Below are 19,318 nucleotides of genomic sequence, written 5' to 3'. Positions count from 1 at the left end.
GATAAATACCAAAAAAAGATAAAATATTCTTAAGAATACTACCTCAAAGTTCTTTTTTGAATATTACAATCTGTACTTTTTTTTTGCAAAAATAACTTTTGTTATTCTCAAAAATATTTTTTTTAATCTCAGGAATACGATTTTGGTTACCCAGCGAAATACCAACACCGTTGGTTAACCAACAAAAAAAACTATTTCAAATTCAAACCTCCATTTTTATTAAACTAGTTGAAAATTCTATTACAAACTCCTCCCCTTCATCACTGCAAGAGCAACCGTCAAATAAAACATGAATCGTCTTTTTTAAAATCTATAATTATTGATTCACCATTTGTTAACCAACATGGTTCTAAAAAAAATAAGGTTATTGGTGTACCATTAGTACACCATTGGTTAACTAGCAACAAACATAAAATTCAGCAACTGTTTGTTAAAGATTTCATTAATGATATATTCAAAATAAAAATTACAGGTTACCTAACGATTTACCCAATGTTAACCATTGGTTACCCAACATCCAAAAATATTACAATTCTCACAAACATTTCTTCAAACACCTAGAGTGCAACATGCTGTGCAACACAAAAAAATCGAACCACAAACATAAAATTCAGCAACTGTTTACTAACGACTTCATTAATGATATATCAAAAATAAAAATTACAGGTTACTTAACGGTTTACCCAATGTTAACCATTGGTTACCCCAACACCTAAAAAATATTACAATTCACATAAGCATTTCTTCAAACACTTAGAGTGAAAGCAGTACAACATCAAAAAAATCGAACCACCACCACATCACCACTGTAGTTTACAAAAGAAAACCAGTTAACTAACGATTGGTTAAATAGCAGCAAAATTAAATTTCATCACAACAGATCTGCCACCTCCGGCGACGACAACCAGTTAACTAACGATTTTATTACTAATATATTCAAAATAAAATTTATTACAAAGTTACCCAACAGTTTATCCAATGGTAACCATTAGTTACCCAACACCCAAAAACATTACAATTCTCATAGGCATTTCTTCAAACACCTAGAGTGCAGGCTGTGTAGCACCAGAAAATCGAACCACAACCACATCATCACCATCGTTCACAAAAGAAAAATAAGAAATGGATTAACTAACACCCAAAATAAGAAATCGATTTTAACTAACACCCAAAATAAGAAATGGATTAACTAACACCCAAAATAAGAAATCGATTTTAGATCTGAAAAAAATTGACTGAAACGATGGTGTGCGACGACGGCGGCAGTGGGCTTTTGGCGATGGTGTGCGATGGCGGAGGTAGTGACTGAAGATGAGGAGAGTATGAAGATGACTCGCGGCGAAAAAGAAAGACCGAAAATCGCAGTAGCAGCAGTAGAAGTGGACTCGCAGCCAAGAAGAAACACCGGCGAAAGAAGGAGGTTGAGTTGGAAAAGATAGATTTGGGTGGCTGTAGATAAAAAGAAGGAAAATTAGAATGAGATGGTGAAGAAATTAGGTTTGGCTGAGAACAAAAGAAGGAGATGAAGAGATAAAAGTATTTGTCTAAAATAGAAAGCTTAAAATGAAATTAAAAAAGAACAAATTGTAATTATCAAAAAAGAAAGATGACACCGTAATTATCTAATTAAGTTTACATATTGTAGTATTTTGTCTAATTAACTCTTTTTAAAGTCACTTTTGGCCCACACCAGTAAATAGGCCCAAATCTCTATTCGAGCCTGTTCTTATATTTTTATTAGGTTTATTTATATACTTATATTGAATTACTAATTTCTATTTAAACGGTTGAACCAGCGGTTGAACCGGTTGAACCGGTTAAACCATGAACCGCTGATCACACCGGGTTTTTTGCCGGTCCGGTTTTAAAACATTGGTATTTTAAAAAAATAAGACACGAGTTTTCATTTCCATTTATGAAAAAAATTCTAAAATATTTTGTTTTTAAAAAGAGAGCATTCTTCCCCATAAACCCTATCAAATGACATAAACCCTAATTTATTCCAACCTCTCTTTCCAACAGCCTCCATAGCCAAATTCAAAAGAAAAACCCCTATTTAATCTCCTAAAATGGGTCGTAGAAAGAACAACAACAACAATCACACCTCAATGAGCCAAGGCACCAGGACCCGCTTTGACGACGCCGACGAAGAGTTGACATCAACTCTTCAAAAGTCAACTTTAGCCGGCGACGACAACGCCGTTCCGATGGACGAAGTTGAATCCATGGCAGAACCTAGTACTATCGATAGAGCTGATGACAAGACTAGCGCCGATTATTACTTCGATTCCTACTCTCATTTCGGTAACTGTTTTCTCTCTAGCTTCAACCAAAAGTTGTATTATCCATAGATTTGTTTAATTATAATAACTAACTATTTGTTTTTGTATTCAGGTATTCATGAAGTAAGTGTGTTCAGCACCTCGAACTCGAACTACAACGGAACGTTCGAATCTATAGTTTTAATAGGTTTGTTTTTGCTGAGTTGGTTACTAATTTATGTTTATTATAACTATCTGTTGGTGTTTGCAGGAAATGCTTAAGGATGTGGTGAGAACTAAAACATATCAAAATGTTATTTACCAGAATAGGTTTTTATTTAAGGATAAAGTTGTACTTGATGTTGGTGCTGGTACCGGAATTTTATCACTATTTTGTGCCAAAGCTGGGGCAGCTCATGTTTATGCAGTACGTGTTTCCGCTTCTTTGCAAGTTTTTTTAATGAAATTTTGCGGTTTTGTTATGCGGTATGGTTATGCATGTTAAATATGGTTGTTGGGTTTTTTGTCAGATTGAGTGCTCTTCTATGGCTGATATGGCAAAACAGATTGTTGAGTCGAATGGGTTTTCCGACGGTATGAAACTTTTGTTTTATGTGCGTTTGATTATTTTTTTCATATTTATTTCATGAAATAACATTTTGTCTGCTTGTGTTTTATTGCCGCAGTGGTAACTGTTTTGAAGGGAAAGGTTGAAGAGCTTGAGCTTCCAGTTCCAAAAGTTGATATCATCATTTCAGAGTGGATGGGATATTTCCTTCTATACGAGAACATGTTAGACACAGTCCTGTATGCTCGAGATAAATGGCTGGTACGTTTAACTTATGTTTCACCTTTTCTATCTAAGATTTGTTCTTTGATGCTGCATAAATATTGAGAAACAAAACATGTTCTAAAGTTGATATGATAGACCACTTGGATGCATTATTGTTCCTTCTGAAACTTGTAATGCTGGATAATGGGATTGGAAGAAATGAAGTTTTCTTTTAAATACATGTACGTGATTGTTGTTTCTTAAGATGGTAGCTTCTGGTTACATGATATTGATTACTATGAGTATGAGTTCATGTGTGTCTTGAATCTCTTGGCTATCATTACTTGATCATTGCATCTTAAAATTAACTCTTCTTTTTATTCCTTTCCTCCTGTGTAAAACATGGGTATATGGAGTTTTTACTGTTTGACGTATTGTGAATAATTGCCTGACTTATCCTCTGCTTGCTTTTAGGTCAATGATGGAATTCTTCTACCAGATAAAGCCTCCCTGTATGTAACAGCCATTGAAGATGCAGAATACAAAGAAGATAAGATTGAGTGTGAGTGCAATGTTTCTCCAATGTTATAAGTGGCTAATAATCACCCATGGCCCCTGAACTTTAGGGCTACGGGCACAAAACCCCTTGATGTTTAAAAACGGGCGCTAAACACCCTGATGTTTTGTGCCCGTAGACCTAAAGTTCAGGGACCATGGGTGATTATTAGCCGGTATAAGTAGATAGCTAATATTTTTTCTTTGCATTTGCCATGTGTTATTCGGAATTAAGTCACTTGCGTCATTAGGTTTAAGTGGTGGTTCGATTGCTCTTTTTGACTTTCTTTTGATGCTTCTCTAGGCTGTCAATCTTGTTAATTATTACTAATGTTCCTTTAATTCACGCTATCCAATGCGATTCCAGTTTGGAATAGTGTCTACGGCTTTGACATGAGCTGCATCAAGAAGCAAGCCATGATGGAACCTCTTGTTGACACAGTTGATCAGAATCAAATTGTTACGAAGTCCCAACTACTGAAGGTGAGATAGAATTATATCTTCATTTTCTTGCTGTATAGACTTTGATTTTTAATTGACGTGTTTAAATTTGCCTGACTTCAATTCAGACAATGGATATCTCTAAGATGACTTCCGGGGATGCTTCCTTTACAGCTCCTTTTAAGCTTGTGGCAGAACGAGATGATTACATCCATGCTTTGGTAGCCTACTTTGACGTATCATTTACCAAATGCCACAAGTTGATGGGATTCTCTACAGGTCAATCTTTTTATTCCTTATCATCTTTATGTTTTAATTATCCTTATTCTAGATTAGAAGCCTAGTTTTGGTTAAAGTTAAAAAGATGAGATTAATTTTTAAGAAAATGTAGTTGACCGAGTGGCTGTTATGTGGCAGACTTTAAGTTTTCAAACTTAAGAATTAGAAATTCAATTTTTCATATAACCTCTCATTTTCATGTACATGTATAACCCCTCATTTTATTATGTTAGCCAGCATGTGCATACTTGAGTTCTGCTCTTTCCAGTTACCATGCTTTGGTCTTACTGATGAAAAATTCGGTTCTCCCAAACTTGAAATGATGCAGGTCCAAGATCAAGGGGTACACACTGGAAACAAACTGTGCTCTACTTAGAAGATGTGATAACCATATGTGAGGGGGAAGCCTTAACTGGGAGCATGACCGTAGCTCCAAACAAAAAGAATCCCCGTGACATCGATATAATGGTCAAATATGAAATGAGTGGCCGGCGCTGTGTGGTCTCAAGAACTCAGCATTATAAGATGCGGTGAGGAGCCTCTCCATGACCTCAAAAACTGCAAAAATTGGTGGCACCATCAGACCATTATCTTTCACTTGCTTCCATTTCAAAACTATTGTACTCTTATTCTCCCTGTTTAAGAATTGAGAGAGGTGTGGGGTTGGTCTCCTTATTATGTGTATGTTGGCTGCAAAAGCCTAGTCCCATTTGAGAAAGTTAAACATGATTGAAAATGTATCATTCAAATTTTGATAATTTTTTCCCAATTCGTTTTTTTTTAGAGTCTATAATATATTTTTTAAAAAACAAAAACAAAAAAAACACTAAATAGTCAAAAGTTTTATCTTTATTTAAAAATAATAAATTATCTTTTTATGCTCTTATTTTGTCTACAGAAAATTTATTATAGATTTATATTAAATATTTGAAAGATAAATTGTTGTAATGTAGTGGACATTTTTTGGTACCAAGTGAAATTGTTTTTAAGTACAAATAAAAAATTTGTATGAAGAAACATATGTAAATTTTTTCCATTTTTTGATTGATTTTAGACTATTTTTATAAATATTTTGTACCCACTAAAAAGTGGTTCAATGTGAAGTATTCTTGCCAAATGAATTCGAAATCCCCGCTCAATGGATTTTGTTCATCCTTGAGTTAAGTTTACGGAATCCATGACTAGATATTTTTTTATCTTTGTTTGTATCATGGGTTGTTTGCCTTTATTTGGTTTATTCAAAACTTGAAAAATTATATAGAAAAATCTTGTGATATGAATTTCATCCTTATTTTGTAATCTTCATCAATAGATTTACTTTTAGAAAAAAAAAATCTAAAAAACATAATAACAATAGCGAAAATGGTACTGCAAAATAAAAAACAACTCACTGGACCGGATAAAAAAGGATTAGCTAACATTTAACCGTAAATCACATTGTTCTCTATTCGCTTCCTATGGTATTTCTTGGTAAACTAAGCCTAAGACATAAGTGAGCAAAAATATGAAAAAACCTGCAAATTAGGCCCTTCTACAACTCTGCTTTGCCCGTCTTCGAATTCTTGCTTGTATAAGTTGCTTTCATTCCTTTCCACCACTGTCGCATCCTGTTTGACACTTTGTTCGCGTGCCTCTTCAATGTTTGGCTTGTGCTTTTAATTCCTTTGGTCAACTTCTGTTGCCAATCATTCTTACCTTTTTCTTTCTCCTTCATCGCTTGAGCCTGCAAGAATCCAATTACTGACAGTTGATGATAGGACAGTAATTTTTGAAAGCAGTACAAAAGTTTGTTTGTCATACCAATTTCGAAGGGAAGTGAGGTTCATCATCCTCATCTTCATCTTCGTCGGCGTCTTCATTACCAAAATTATTCATGTTCTTCAATTCGTCTCTTGAATACATTTGCATATTGGGTGCCCCTGGCATGTCCTGAAAGATTACTAAGTGGATCAGAAGCTAGCTCAATTTAAATCAAGTTTGAGCAAGGGAAAAGGAACAATGACTACCTGCATAGATCTCATAAGCTTCTCCATTTCGGCATCTTTAGACGGTTTTGGCTCAAAAGGTTCTCCAGGTGTTCTATCCTGAAACACGAGTGAAGATAAATAGTTTGACTAGGATGAACCTCGGCTTTAATATTGATAATACATTAAAAACGAAGAATGCAATATTGATCAGGATTACTATATTGTTAGTTGAACTACTCAAAACCACTAATGTTTGAAGTAGTCCAAGAGACCACAGGAAAGATAAGTGTATTCACTATTCAATGAACAGACTATATGCAAGATTAGGCAATGATTTCCTTTTCCTGCTTATTTCAGAAAGTGTTTTCGTATCTTCCGTATTAGGTTCAAACTTCAAACTCGAATCTTGGTCATACAAAATAGTATTGGTTGGAATAAGCTCAATATGTATACCACAAAATGTTCATATCTTCTAAGTGGCAGAGCAGAGACACAATAAACAATCAATGAAGTGTTAAATAAAAAATTGAATCTGGATTGAACAAGAGTTCCTATGTGGCACGAAAACTTCTCTGAGTCCTACGTTTTGACAATTTGTTTCCGTTTCCAAAAACACTTATATAATTCTAAAAATTTATATTATAACTTATTCTTATAGAAAATATCTCTACACGTTTTACGTTTCAGCGTTTCAGTTTGGGTACTACTTAGAACAAAACTAGGAAGCTGGTGCAAATTTGAGCTAAAATGCCATCATGTTTACAAGTACATGTTATTCTTAATTCCATTTCCAGCACGAGAAATTCTTTATTAGAGGATTGGAGACATGAAAATCACCAAATTGACAAGCCTAATTATGCTGGAAATTATGATCCGCCAAGATGCCATAATATACACTACACATGGGAACAAACCAGCTGAAAATCGCCTAGGGAGATGAAGTTACCTTGGGAACTGGAGGAGGCTTCTTGATACATACACTAGTCAGGTCTTTGCAGAAATACTTCGTCAATGAATCGACACTTGGTTTAGAGGTAAAGATATATTCAGCGATATCAGTATCAGCATACCCCATAACCTGCACAACCGTCAAGTATACAATCACGCCAAATACGATCAATAAATTACGCATTGTTCAACAGTATTATATACACATCCAAAAACACAAAATTTGACTCACCTGCTCACAAGCCTTCTCTATAGTCTTGCATTCTGAATTACACTGACCTTCAACATCTTGTTCTACCAGCTAAAAGAAAATATATTTCAGTCCTTAGCAAGTCAAACTTATTGAATCCTACGTTTCCGAGTTTGGTTTCCATAAATAAAAACACTTCCTAAACTCTAAAACATTATATCTATAACCTATTTTTGTAAATTGCCTGTTTCGGTTTCGATGTTTTCGTGTCCGTGCAACAAAACTAATACTTATTAGTACGATTCTTATTAGTACTAATTCAACTCAAGTGATGCCATTTTCATTGGAACTAATCATAATTAACTTACAGAAACCAATATAGAACTAAAAGTAAATCATACCTCCAACTTATTTCCTTTCTCCACAATATCAATCTTCAAAATCCAATCAGCTTCCTGCTTCTTCAAATTACAGATATTCTCTGCAATCTCAATAATTTGATACTCTGTGATCTACCCACCAACAACAAAAAACACAAAATCAATCAAACCAAACCCAATAACACCCAACAAAATTAAACCAAAACCCAGAATTTCAAATCACCTTCTTAGGCAAGATCTCGGCCTGTTTCTTCTGAACTTGCTGATTCAACTCTTTTGCCAACTTTTCACATACTTGACACTTAATGTACGGTATATCCTCTACTCTAGCACTAAACACAGGCTTTTTAGCTGATAAAGAAACTGGAATCCACGTCGACACTATTACTAGCATCGCTAAAAATATTAAAATTTGCTTGCTATTAGACATTGTTATCTCTGCGTATTTTTTTTTCTTGCAGCAATGGCACAAGATTTTTAGGGACAATGCTAAGTAAATGTTCAGTGTTATAGAAGTGTAATAGTTGAAGGTGATTGAGTTGCTGTTAGTTTTGATGTACCGGTTAATACGTGTCGTTTTTTTCTGATTGGTTGATTATTGGGTCCACTGATTTTTCCACCAATGGGATAAAAGATGACACGTTTTTCGTCAATTTATTTGATTAGAATATCATTTTAGTCGTTTTATAATATTAAAATTAGTACTTCTTTTTTCTTTACCGTTAGTTAAAATTTAATTATGTTAATTGTTAGTCTTAAATATTAATTGACTTTAAATTATTTGGCTCTACTAAAATTCACAACACATGTAATCTATAGCTCACCACATTTTATTAAAATATTACAAAAAAAATAAATCTAAATTAATCTGATCTGTATATTTAAAACGTTTAATTTATTTATCTTCTAGACACAAATTTTAAAATGTAATTGAATACAATGATCTATTTGACATAAAACATAAATTTAAAAATTTAGTGGACTAAAAAAATTAAGAGTGATTTATTCGATTTTGATACACAAATTCAATTTTACTATTTTATAGGAAAGGACCAACATGAAGTGATTACCAAACTTGAGATATCAAATTTTCAAATTCGCAAAACAAATGAGCAAGAAGCTAACTAGCTAAGTAAGCGATACGCAGAAACGATGTCGTTTGTAAGCTCTTCTAAAACCCTACAATTTCCCCCCTCCTTGCCCTACCTTCTTCTTCACAGAAAAATTTTAGGGTTTTTGAATAAGCATTTTTTTTTTCAATTGCCATCAGAATTAATCCCTAATTTTTTAAAAAAAATTGGCAATGGATTTGTCTCAAAACCCTAATCTTTTAATTGGAAAAAACTATGACACCACACTAGCCCAATCAGTTTCTCAAGTTTCATCTGAAATACTCAACAAAACTTTAAATTTACCTCATTTTCTCAACTTATTTTACCAATTAATGCAATCAAGAATCGACCCACCTTTAGAAACCATCTGGGTTTACTCTGCTTTATCTTTTAAAACCAAAAAAACTAATCTTTCAGATCAAATTTTGAATGCAAATGAATTGTTTCAGCTTATATCAGCATGTTCAGGTCCCTGTAGTTCTTCAAAAGGTATAGCTTTACTAGCTCCAGTTGTTTTCCAGGTGTATAATTTGGTCTTGGAGTTGTTAACTAAAGATTCAGGAGATAAGAAAGTGAAGAAAGAAATTAAAAAGGTAAAATGTTTGATTGGGGAAATTCTTGGTTATATTAGTGTGTGTTGTAGCAAGGATATGAGTGAAAGTGATTTGGATTTCAGTGCTTCGTTTTCGAATTTGGTTAGTGTATGGATGGATGGAAATGAGGATGTGAAGGTGTTTTTACCACTTGTGAGTGATGAAATGTGTGAAGAGATTAGTGTTGGAGGTTTGAATGTGAGTTATTTAGCTGGAGTTGTGATTTGTGAGATTTTCCTGTTGAGACTTTGCTTGGATTTTTGGGTGGGGATTCGAGGAGTGGAGTTTGAGAAGGAGGTGAAGACTTGGATTGTTGGCTCCTTAACTGGATTTCAGAACTTGTACTTCTTTGGTTAGTGAAGCTTTTTAGCATTTATTATCAATTGATACAGAATTGTGATGCTTTTATACTATTTTGTGAATTCTGATGCTCTTTAGGCATCAGCTCATAATTGAATTTGTTTAAATTAGGCTATTAATTAAAAGCCCTAATAGATCAGAAATCCAAACTTTTTTGACATTTTGTAATTCTAACCAATTCCTTAAAATTTTGCAAGTTTAGTTCCATTTCTACCATTCTTATTGATTTTAGCCAATTCGCTTCAGTTGAGCTAATATTGCAAAAGTTAAAGCTTTAGTTAGAATTACAAAAGATCGAAAAAGGGTACATACGGGATATCATGTCGGCATAGTATTTTGACTGTGTGGAGGCCATGTTGGATCGGGCACACGCTGTTAAATTGATTGGGGGGAATTAGCTAAAATCGCTGTGGACGTTTAAATTGGGCTAAAATCGCAATGTTTTAATTCTTTGGTTAGAATTGCAAAAAGTTGAAAAGGTTTTGATTTTCTTATCAATAAGGCCTGAGTGAAAGTAATGCTGATCCGTGGGTTTTTTGTTTGTTTCATATTCAGAGACCCTTGTGAGGATGTTGATGGAGCCAACCTTACCTGTGACTGCTTTATTGGTAAGTGACCGTTTTTAGGGATACTTACTATTGCGTTGATTTTAAGAAGCCATTGTTTCCCTATTGTGTTACGCGACTGCATCGACTTCATGGAGTGTTGAGTTTGTTATGTAACCATAGCTTCTTTTGGTTCTTTTATAATTATGCAGAGTTCTGAAGATGAAAGTTTGATGAGGAAAATTGTGTGTGATGCTGTTATATTGGTAGAATATTCTTTCCTCAGACTTGAGAGAGCTATTAACCTACCAGAGCACTTTGTGAGAAGACTTGCAGTGAAGAGACTGATCATTACGCATGAAGCCATAGAACTTTCTAGGTAGGATTAAATATTAATTTTGGTCTTATTGTCTGTTCTTGAAGTTAATTCTTAAGCAAATTATCCTTGGATCTCAATACAGGAAAAATGGAGACCATAAGAGAGCTCTTTCATATAATAATTCATTCTCCACTTCTCGGTTGCGTTCCCTAATCATAAAGTCTGTCACCAGCCGGATTGGGGTGGAGGAAGAGGGTAATCGATTGAAGGAAGGATCTCCTAAAGCTCTTATAAGTAAGTAGTTCTCTGTTTTTTGTCCTTATTGTCATTAGCATTCTACTTACTTTTATCATGCCCAATCCCGGACAGGATTGCCTACAGTTCCACTTCCAAACATATTATATAATGCCATTCTTTACCCTATATTGCTCGGAAACTTATTGAATTATGCTTTGGCGTTTGATTTCCATTTTTAAAATACTTTAGATATTCAAAAACTTTATACTTATAACCTATTCTTATAAAAATATTGTTTCACCGTTTTACATTTTCGGTATTTCCTGATTCAGCATTTATTTATCTGCCAACACATATTGCATGTTGCTTCAATGCTGAATTCAGAATGTTGTTATTCTCCAGAATGGTTACTAGACCAAGAATGTGAAGGCCTAAGAATATTTGACGATAGAATCTCCAGACTCCATGCGAAATTAGCTGTTGATGATTTCAAGTCTGACTCTGAGCAACGGTTATCTGAGCCAGAAGGCAAAAAACCAGATGCTGATCTTCTGTTTTATGTTGATAACGAAGGAGAAGGTAAAGAAGAAGAAGAAGACGACGATGATGGGGATGATGAGGAGACAAATGAGTCCATGAGCGCTGCCTTTGTAGCTGCTGCAGCAACTATGAGATTGGCTGAAAAAGGAGGGAGAAAACGGAAAGAAATAAGCGCTGGAAAGAATAAAAAGATTAAGGTCCGCCGGCATGATTCTGATTCAGATGGAGAAAATTCCTCATCACTTGATGGTTCAAGTAGCGAGAGTGAAGTTGAAAATCCAAGCTCTGATGGAGATGCTTGACTGATGTGGAGGCGGGTTTCCTCATCTGAAGGCTTAAAGCAATGTTCACGCGTAAGCATAAACTCAAACAGTTTTGTGGTTAATCAAATTCTTGCGGAGTAGCTGCTAGAGCCCAGAGGCAAATTGAAAACAAGACCAGCCACTGTTATAATTAGCTTCCAGACTGCATATATTATGTAATATTTGATTGCTCATTCATACTGAGGATATGTGAAGATTAATTCGAGAAATATTTGCTTTCTACTTCAGATGAGCAATGTTGCTATAATCATCAGAATTAGCTGGATTATAATTTTCTTAATCTGCTATTGTTTTTCTAAAATTCTGTGCTTATCAATTGCAGCTGAATATTTCCACCATCTGGCATTTGTGACCTCAATGAAATAACATTGGTTTATCAAGCCAGTACAAATGCAGCAACTGTTTCAGTTGAACAAGCTTATATTAGTGATCTATAGGAAAATAAAATGTCTCTATTATCTTCCTAGGATACAATGATCGGTTCTTTCACTCAGATCAGCTGTGTCTTGATGATGGTTTTAAGCAACCAGAAGACCTCGAACATTATTTAAATGAGAACTGTGTTCTTCTATTAAGCTGATTCGCTCATTGTCAGAATGTAGAGTAGAGTTTAAACATATCCAGAAGTTTTATTCAATTTGTAACGCCACGGCCAGCAGCAAATGGTCTAAGCTCCCCATTATCCTTATGTATGACCTCTAATATCTCAAAAACAAACCCCGTAAACATAAAAAGAACCAAAGGCATCATCCTCCAACTTCCAAAGAAAAAGGAAACCTCTTTGATCTTTCAAGAAGAAAACCGCTATCTAGAGCACAGGCTGCACCGACTTTGCTGCGTTAGAATCATACTTCCAGTCAAAGTTCATTTGGATGCTAGAGTGGCGTGCAGCTATTCCTGGTCGTCCTGCGGCATTGATTTAGGTTCTTCCGCTATGGCATTGCGGTATTTGCCAATGGCGTTTCAAAGCTCACTGCAATTCGTAGCCGCAACAGAAACTATAACATTGAGGATCACAAATGCCTGCAAAAACTAACATGATATAGATTAGCGTTTAGTATTCTGTTCTTGAAGAGAATTTGTTGTACTACACATAAAATAGAGTAGCATTTCGGTACCACATGATCAAGGATTGGCTACTGTTTGATGATACTACACTTCTTCCAGACACATCCATTGAAGATATGAAATCTTTAATAGCTAGTACGGCCATCCAGTTTCCATGAAAACGTCTCCTCGACTGTCTCAAAACTAAAGGCTCTCCTAACTGTCCCAAGCACTATAACAACAACAATAACTGAATGAGATGTCGGAATAACAAACAAACATCAAAAGTAAAATCCGAGTAATAGATGAGCAATATACCGGCATGTTACCAATAGATAGAATGGTTAGCATTCGACACAGATGAACCCCAGCCAATCTCACTGCACGGGTCGAGCAATTTTACCAATGATCCTGACAAGTGCAAGTGCCTTCCTTAAAATTGTGGAAACGCTTGATGTCACGGACAACTATTTCACGGTTTGTGACATTTGACACGTGTTTCATAAAGTTATGGCAATCCCCACAGATACGAAGGTTTTTGAAAATTCGAATTGGTTTAACTGGACTGGTGCTTATGAGGGCAAAAGCAAGAGCCAACCTCTCGCTATGATGGAAGAGATGCTCAATCTTTTCTTTATTACTGACATTATGCAGCACATTTTCTGTTTTAGGGATATAACCTATTGAAGTCACTTTTTTCCGTAATTCCTCCAATTTAGCATAGATTTCCCTTGTTTTTTGATGCGAACCATCTTGAGATGTGAAGACATGGACTTGACCATCAGCCTCTATCCAGCTACACCCAGGTTCCTTTTTAATACCCTGAGCAGACATCAAAGCCCTGGTTTTTCTCACATCTTCCCACCTGCCCTTGGCAGCAAAAATATTTGACAGCAATATATAACTGGAGTCCATCTCGGGTTCAAGTTGGAAGAGTTTCTCAGCAGCCTGTTTACCATAGCTGACATTCCCATGCAATTTACATGCCCCAAGAACAGTCTCCCAGATCAAGGAATATGAAGTTAACTTCATTTCCTCAATAAACATCTCAACTGCGTTAAACTTTCCAGCTCGACCAAGAATATCAACCATACAAGCATGATGCTCAACTGAAGGGGTAATTCCATAAACATTGCTCATTGAATCGAAAAGCTTTTGCCCCTCTTCAACCAAACCCATGTAACTACATGCAGAAAGAGCACCTATGAAACTAACCTCATCGGGCACAATGCCTTCATCTAACATCACCCTAAAGGCTTCAAGAGCCTTCTGTCCCTTTCCGTGTTGTGAATACCCACAAATAATTGTGTTCCAAGCCACTGTGTCGCGTGAAAACAAGCCCTTGAAAATGGCCTCAGCATCTTCCATGCACCCACATTTCACATACATATCGACAATGGCACTGCCAACAAACACGTCCCCAATATGTCCAGACTTAAATGCCACGGAATGGAGCTGCTGCCCATTTCCTAGGGTTGCCATGCGGGAGGATCCACTTAAACAGCTGGCAAGAGTGAACTCGTTAGGCTTTATACCCACTCTTAGCATCTGACCAAGGTACTTAATAGCTTTCTCCGCTCGATCAGTTTGTGCATAACCAGCAATAATGACCGTCCAAGTGAAGATGTCTCTGTTTGCTAGTTTATCGAAAGCTATCTCTGCATCTTCCAAATTTCTATTTTTTGCATACATGTCAATGAGGGCCGTTCCAACAAAATCATTACCATCAAGACTGTTCTTTATAACATGAGCATGTACTTGTCTTCCAAAGAACATATTTAAAAGGCTAGTACAAGATCTTAAAACGCCAACATATGTGTAAATGTTGGGCTCAAAACCTTCAATAATCATCTGGCAGAAGATTCTTAGTCCTTGATCAGAAGTTTCAAAGTCTTGGAATCCCGATAAAATGGCATTCCATGAAATTAAATCCCTATTTGTCATCAACTCAAATACTCTAATTCCATCTTCCTCACATCCATTCTTCATGTACATCATGATCAGTGCATTACCAACTGAATTATCAGTTTCAAACCCATGTTTATATATACAACAATGGATTCTTTGACCTAAAGGCAGGTCACCTATATTTGTAACAGCACTAACAACACTGGCAAAGGTATATTGGTTAGGTCTGACTCCTCTATGTCTCATTAGATGAAATAGCTTGACCGCTTCTTGACACTGACCCTGCTGATCAAGGCCTGCGATCATTGCACTCCAGGTAACTACATCAGGATCATTTATCATGTTAAACACTTTCAGTGCATCATCTGACTTCCCGCACTTAGAGTACATATCCACAAGACTACAGCCAAGGAATTCATCAAGCTCATACCAATTCCTAATAGCCAAAGAATGCAAAACCTTTCCGTCCCTCAATTTCCCCGAATTAGCACAGCCCTTTAACACAGTAGATAAAGTGTTTCTACTAAGTTTCATTTCGCTCTCTGACATCAAATGAAACAACTTCGAAACGTCCTTCCCATCACCCCTTTGAGCATAGCCATTAAGCAAAGCATTCCATGACACATTATTCTTCTCAGGCATCCCAAAGAACACTCTCTCAGCAACTTCAACCTCACCACACTTGGAATAAAGGTCAACAACAGCAGAACCAACAAACAAATCCAATAAAAACCCAGTTTTTATTGCCTCTACATGAATCTGCTTTCCCAACACAATATCCAAGCACATTGAGCAGGCTTTTAAAACAGTAGCCAAGGCAAACTCGTTAGGCCGTATATTCTCCTTTCTCATTTTACAATACATGTTTACCCCATCACGCCCACATCCTTCACTCACATACCCAGAAATTAACGCGGTCCAAGACACAATATCCCGTTCAGGCATTTCATCAAACACCTTATGCGCAATATCCAAGCTCCCACATTTTGCATAAAAATTGATCAAAGAAACCCATAAATGTGAATCTAACTCTATCCCAGATTTAATCACACTACCATGTACAGATTTCCCCTTATCTAAACACCCTATTGAAGCACATTCACGTAACATCCCAGAATATCGCTTTAATTTCTCCTTAGAACCAAAGCTTATCGTTTCAATTTTTTCATTTTTAACCTCCTGAATAGTAGAAGTGTAGTCAGTAACAGCATTAACAGCGTTAGAAACTGAAAAAATTACGGTCGCTGAAGCTGAACATGAGTAGGATTTATTGAGCAACTTCAGTGAAGAGACAAAGATGGGGCGGTTACGTAAAAATAAGCAGTGAGAAGCTGGGAATGAGAGGCGCATTTTTGGAGTAATAAAATAACATTCCATGCATTCGAACGTTAGAATTCAATTTACCGACTGGTTTTCGCGGGTGACACTCTACATAGACTGATGCCATAAGAAAAAAGAAAAAGCAAATTACTATTAAGCCCCTCATATTTAACATAATTCATATTTTAGTCCCTCCTATTTAAAAATTAAACTATATGGCCCCTTACTTTTGCCTCCGTTAGCATTTTAGTCCCTCCATCCATTTTTAGTGTTAGTCAACGAATCAAAGTACTAATGGGTAAATTAATTATCAAATCTGAGGGACGAAATCGTGGACAAAAATAAAAGTGAGGGGTGAAATCGTTGAGAAAAATAAAAGTGGGGGATCATATAGTTTCGTTAACTTCATTGACTAACATCCAAAATAGATAGAAGGACTAAATTGTTGACAAAAATAAAATTGAGGGGTTATATAGTTCAATTTTCAAATAAGATGGATTAAACTATAAATTATGTCAAATATGAGGGATGTCATAGTAATGTGCTCAAAAAGAAATTATTTCGGTTAAAAGTTGACCGAATAGATTAAAACTAGATTAAATAATTATTTTATACTTTCAATTAAACGGGTGATTATCAATTTTAATCATAATTAATTTAATGTTAAATAATTGTTAACAGTTATAAAATCAAATTGGTAATTTGATTAAATACATAAACACATAAAGAATAGTAAATAAGATCTAAATCTTAATCAATGGGCTATAATTTAAATGGTATAAGCGCTCTGTAATTAGGTCGTGAGATCAATTCGTTCCACGAGCATTCTTTCTCTATAATTATAAAAAAAGTATAAATCTTAAATTTTATAATTGTAATCGAACCAATATATTTTATTGACTGTACCACATTGATTAAACTAACTGAATTAATTAAAAATATATAAATGAAATCCATTGCAATATATCTGCCAAATTGGTTAACTCGGCATTGCTGCTATTAATTTTTTTTTTTTTTTTTGAAAATCAAGATTGCATTTTATTAATGAGAATGATCTAATACAAGTTTGTTGACCGGAAAAGGAACACTTCCGTCAAACACGTAATCCCTACCAAATTATACCTCATTTGGCTAAAGAATGAGCCATTTGGTTACACATTCGGTTCGCATAATGAAAGCTCACAACACGACTTTCGCACTCAGGCAAACCTACAACCTGTAAGTAATCAGCCGCGTCGCAAGGACTGCAAAGTCTGTTTGCAACATTCATTGCATCCATTTCACACATAATCATATTATAGTTCAGGGATTTAGTAAGCCTCAAGCCAAAATTGACAGTTTTTGCTTTTGCAATTTCAGCATTGGTGCATCCTTTCAAAACTGAGACCCCAAAACGTATCACAGCACCCGTAGAATCTCTGCAAACTGCACTAAGAATCGATAAACCTTTCTCCTGCAACACTGCAGCATCATAATTGATTTTGACAAACAAAGGGGGAGGAGGATGCCAGACACTGTTGGCAGAACTCTTCAAGTCAGTCCTTCGTTCAACGCCACTACTGGTTCTCGAAAACGATATTGTTGCCAAAATCGACAAAATTGAAAGGTCAGGACTTTTGTGAAATTTTTATAAAAAGTTTGGTCTTTTTACGACATTTGGCCTTTTATTAAAAAAGATTCAAATAAATTATTTATTTTGAATTTTTTGAGAGAAAAAATCAAATAAATTACTCCACATCCATATCTTAAGAAATTAAATCTCTTAAGGGACAGGCATGGGGCCTCACTGATAATGTGATGGCGATAAATATCTAACTACTAACACTTGAAACTCTAACAGTCGATTATCAGTTTTGACAAAAAAAATTACAATTTCAAAAGGTAAGACACGTGCCACTCCCATCGGGTGTATAAGTCCAAAAACATTTATCTAAAAATGTGTTTATGTTGTTTTGAAAAAAAAAAGATAATATTCTGAATTGACACATTTTAAAAGTCGTGTTATTTTTAAAATTTCATACAAAAATAGCAATTTTATACGTAATTAACTCTATAATTAAATTAAAAGAGAGGCTATAAGGCAGTCCTTTTCAAGACATTTTGCCAATCACATATCACTATGGACTTAGGGGTGTAAACGAGTTGGGCTACTCGTGAGCTACTTGAAATCGACTCGAAAAAAGTTCGAGATTGGCTCGAAAAATTCGAGCCGAGCTCGAGCTCGAGTAGCTTCATCTCGAGCCGAGCTCGAGTATCAATTACTGAGGCTCGTGGGGCTCGCGAGCTTAAACGGGTCTAAACGAGCTTATTATAAAATGACAATAATAATTCTAGGCTTAATCACAAAAAAAACCCCACCTTTTAGCCCATTTTCAAATGCACCCTGACGTTGCAATTTTATCAGTTGCACCCTAATTCGCACCTTTGGTTTTCAATTCCACCCTCAAGTGCTAAATTGATTTCTTCTCCATTCGAAAAAAGTTAAAATAAGTCATCCATTTTTAACTTTTTGTGTGGAAAAGAGTTCAAACAAGTACTTTATAATGGTTTTTATGAATTTTTCCCGAGTGAAAAAGAGTCCAATTTGATTTGAGGGTGGAATTGAAACTCAAAAGTGCAAATTAGGGTGCAACTGACAAAATTGCAACGTCAGGGTGCAATTGAAAAGGGGGTAAAAGGTGGGGTTTTTTTGGTGATTAAGCCATAATTCTATTATCATTATGTTAATTTTTTACACCTCTAAATTTAGACATGCATTATAAAAATTGGTTAAATTGCATAATATAGAGTGAAAAATAATTAAAATACATCAAAATTGATTTTTTTTAATTATTTTTATTAAATTCAACTCGAGCTCGAGCCCGAGCTCGAGTAGCTCGAATGTTGTTCGAGCTTGAGCTCGAGCTTCAAAATTTAAGCCCGTTCGAGCTCGAACTCGAGCCTGTAAAACACACTCGAGCTCGAGGTCGAGCTTGGCCTAACTCGGGCTCGGCTCGGCTCGTTCACACCCCTGTATGGACTAGACTTTACTATATTTTTCAAGTTAGAAAATTACTAGCGAATTAGGTCTAATTCAAAAGTATTAGTCCAAACAAAAATTTCTACCAAGACGTCAATGCACACACTTCACCATTTCCTTCCAAAATCTCTACAAAATCCAATCATTAACAGAATAACTACGCTTCATACCAATTCTTCCACTCTCTGAACTGCACATCGCC

At 35.5% G+C, this 19,318-nt stretch overlaps 4 protein-coding genes across 5 annotated transcripts; 2 read left to right on the top strand and 2 right to left on the bottom strand.

The window, feature by feature from the left end:
* Positions 1-1,922: 1,922 nt before the first annotated feature.
* LOC126669992 (probable protein arginine N-methyltransferase 1.2) lies at positions 1,923-5,066 on the top strand. The gene is made up of 9 exons (XM_050363646.2): positions 1,923-2,304; positions 2,395-2,405; positions 2,533-2,688; positions 2,792-2,855; positions 2,948-3,090; positions 3,508-3,595; positions 3,956-4,071; positions 4,158-4,308; positions 4,637-5,066. The coding sequence occupies exons 1-9, from the start codon at positions 2,070-2,072 to the stop codon at positions 4,840-4,842; spliced, it is 1,170 nt and encodes a 389-aa protein (XP_050219603.1). The 5' UTR covers positions 1,923-2,069; the 3' UTR covers positions 4,843-5,066.
* Positions 5,067-5,699: 633 nt separating this feature from the next.
* LOC126670578 (uncharacterized) lies at positions 5,700-8,313 on the bottom strand. Its single transcript, XM_050364339.1, has 7 exons — positions 8,017-8,313; positions 7,815-7,925; positions 7,456-7,524; positions 7,222-7,353; positions 6,315-6,392; positions 6,109-6,237; positions 5,700-6,031 (listed from the first exon to the last, which is right to left on the bottom strand). The coding sequence occupies exons 1-7, from the start codon at positions 8,221-8,223 to the stop codon at positions 5,840-5,842; spliced, it is 918 nt and encodes a 305-aa protein (XP_050220296.1). The 5' UTR covers positions 8,224-8,313; the 3' UTR covers positions 5,700-5,839.
* Positions 8,314-8,916: 603 nt separating this feature from the next.
* Positions 8,917-12,102, top strand: LOC126669267 (uncharacterized). The gene is made up of 5 exons (XM_050362689.2): positions 8,917-9,850; positions 10,414-10,466; positions 10,616-10,782; positions 10,865-11,016; positions 11,362-12,102. The coding sequence occupies exons 1-5, from the start codon at positions 9,097-9,099 to the stop codon at positions 11,799-11,801; spliced, it is 1,566 nt and encodes a 521-aa protein (XP_050218646.1). The 5' UTR covers positions 8,917-9,096; the 3' UTR covers positions 11,802-12,102.
* A 36-nt stretch (positions 12,103-12,138) lies between these two features.
* Positions 12,139-16,214, bottom strand: LOC126669266 (putative pentatricopeptide repeat-containing protein At3g23330). 2 transcript variants are annotated; one of them, XM_050362687.1, is made up of 3 exons: positions 13,188-16,214; positions 12,941-13,101; positions 12,139-12,854 (listed from the first exon to the last, which is right to left on the bottom strand). In XM_050362687.1, the coding sequence occupies exon 1, from the start codon at positions 16,152-16,154 to the stop codon at positions 13,269-13,271; it is 2,886 nt and encodes a 961-aa protein (XP_050218644.1). In that variant the 5' UTR covers positions 16,155-16,214; the 3' UTR covers positions 12,139-12,854; positions 12,941-13,101; positions 13,188-13,268. The 2 variants fall into 2 exon arrangements, with proteins under 2 accessions (XP_050218644.1, XP_050218643.1); XM_050362686.1 differs by having other exon boundaries at positions 12,139-12,845.
* Between the last annotated feature and the right edge of the window lie 3,104 nt (positions 16,215-19,318).

The sequence above is a fragment of the Mercurialis annua genome, linkage group LG2, assembly GCF_937616625.2.
Source record: "Mercurialis annua linkage group LG2, ddMerAnnu1.2, whole genome shotgun sequence".
NCBI lineage: Eukaryota > Viridiplantae > Streptophyta > Magnoliopsida > Malpighiales > Euphorbiaceae > Mercurialis > Mercurialis annua.
The sequence above is the reverse complement of the archived record's forward strand: the minus strand, read 5'-3'. Positions and strand labels throughout refer to the sequence as shown.

Excerpts from the sequence above, each read along its gene's own strand:
- LOC126669266 (XM_050362687.1), bottom strand. The coding sequence starts at position 16,154 with ATGGAATGTTATTTTATTACTCCAAAAATGCGCCTCTCATTCCCAGCT.
- LOC126670578 (XM_050364339.1), bottom strand. The coding sequence starts at position 8,223 with ATGTCTAATAGCAAGCAAATTTTAATATTTTTAGCGATGCTAGTAATA. Across the intron at positions 6,393-7,221 it reads AGCCTCCTCCAGTTCCCAAG|GATAGAACACCTGGAGAACC; the intron begins GTAACTTCATCT and ends CTCGTGTTTCAG. Across the intron at positions 6,032-6,108 it reads CTCACTTCCCTTCGAAATTG|GCTCAAGCGATGAAGGAGAA; the intron begins GTATGACAAACA and ends GGATTCTTGCAG.
- LOC126669992 (XM_050363646.2), top strand. The coding sequence starts at position 2,070 with ATGGGTCGTAGAAAGAACAACAACAACAATCACACCTCAATGAGCCAA. Across the intron at positions 2,689-2,791 it reads GGGCAGCTCATGTTTATGCA|ATTGAGTGCTCTTCTATGGC; the intron begins GTACGTGTTTCC and ends GTTTTTTGTCAG. Across the intron at positions 4,072-4,157 it reads CGAAGTCCCAACTACTGAAG|ACAATGGATATCTCTAAGAT; the intron begins GTGAGATAGAAT and ends ACTTCAATTCAG.
- LOC126669267 (XM_050362689.2), top strand. The coding sequence starts at position 9,097 with ATGGATTTGTCTCAAAACCCTAATCTTTTAATTGGAAAAAACTATGAC. Across the intron at positions 9,851-10,413 it reads TCAGAACTTGTACTTCTTTG|AGACCCTTGTGAGGATGTTG; the intron begins GTTAGTGAAGCT and ends TTTCATATTCAG. Across the intron at positions 10,783-10,864 it reads GAAGCCATAGAACTTTCTAG|GAAAAATGGAGACCATAAGA; the intron begins GTAGGATTAAAT and ends ATCTCAATACAG.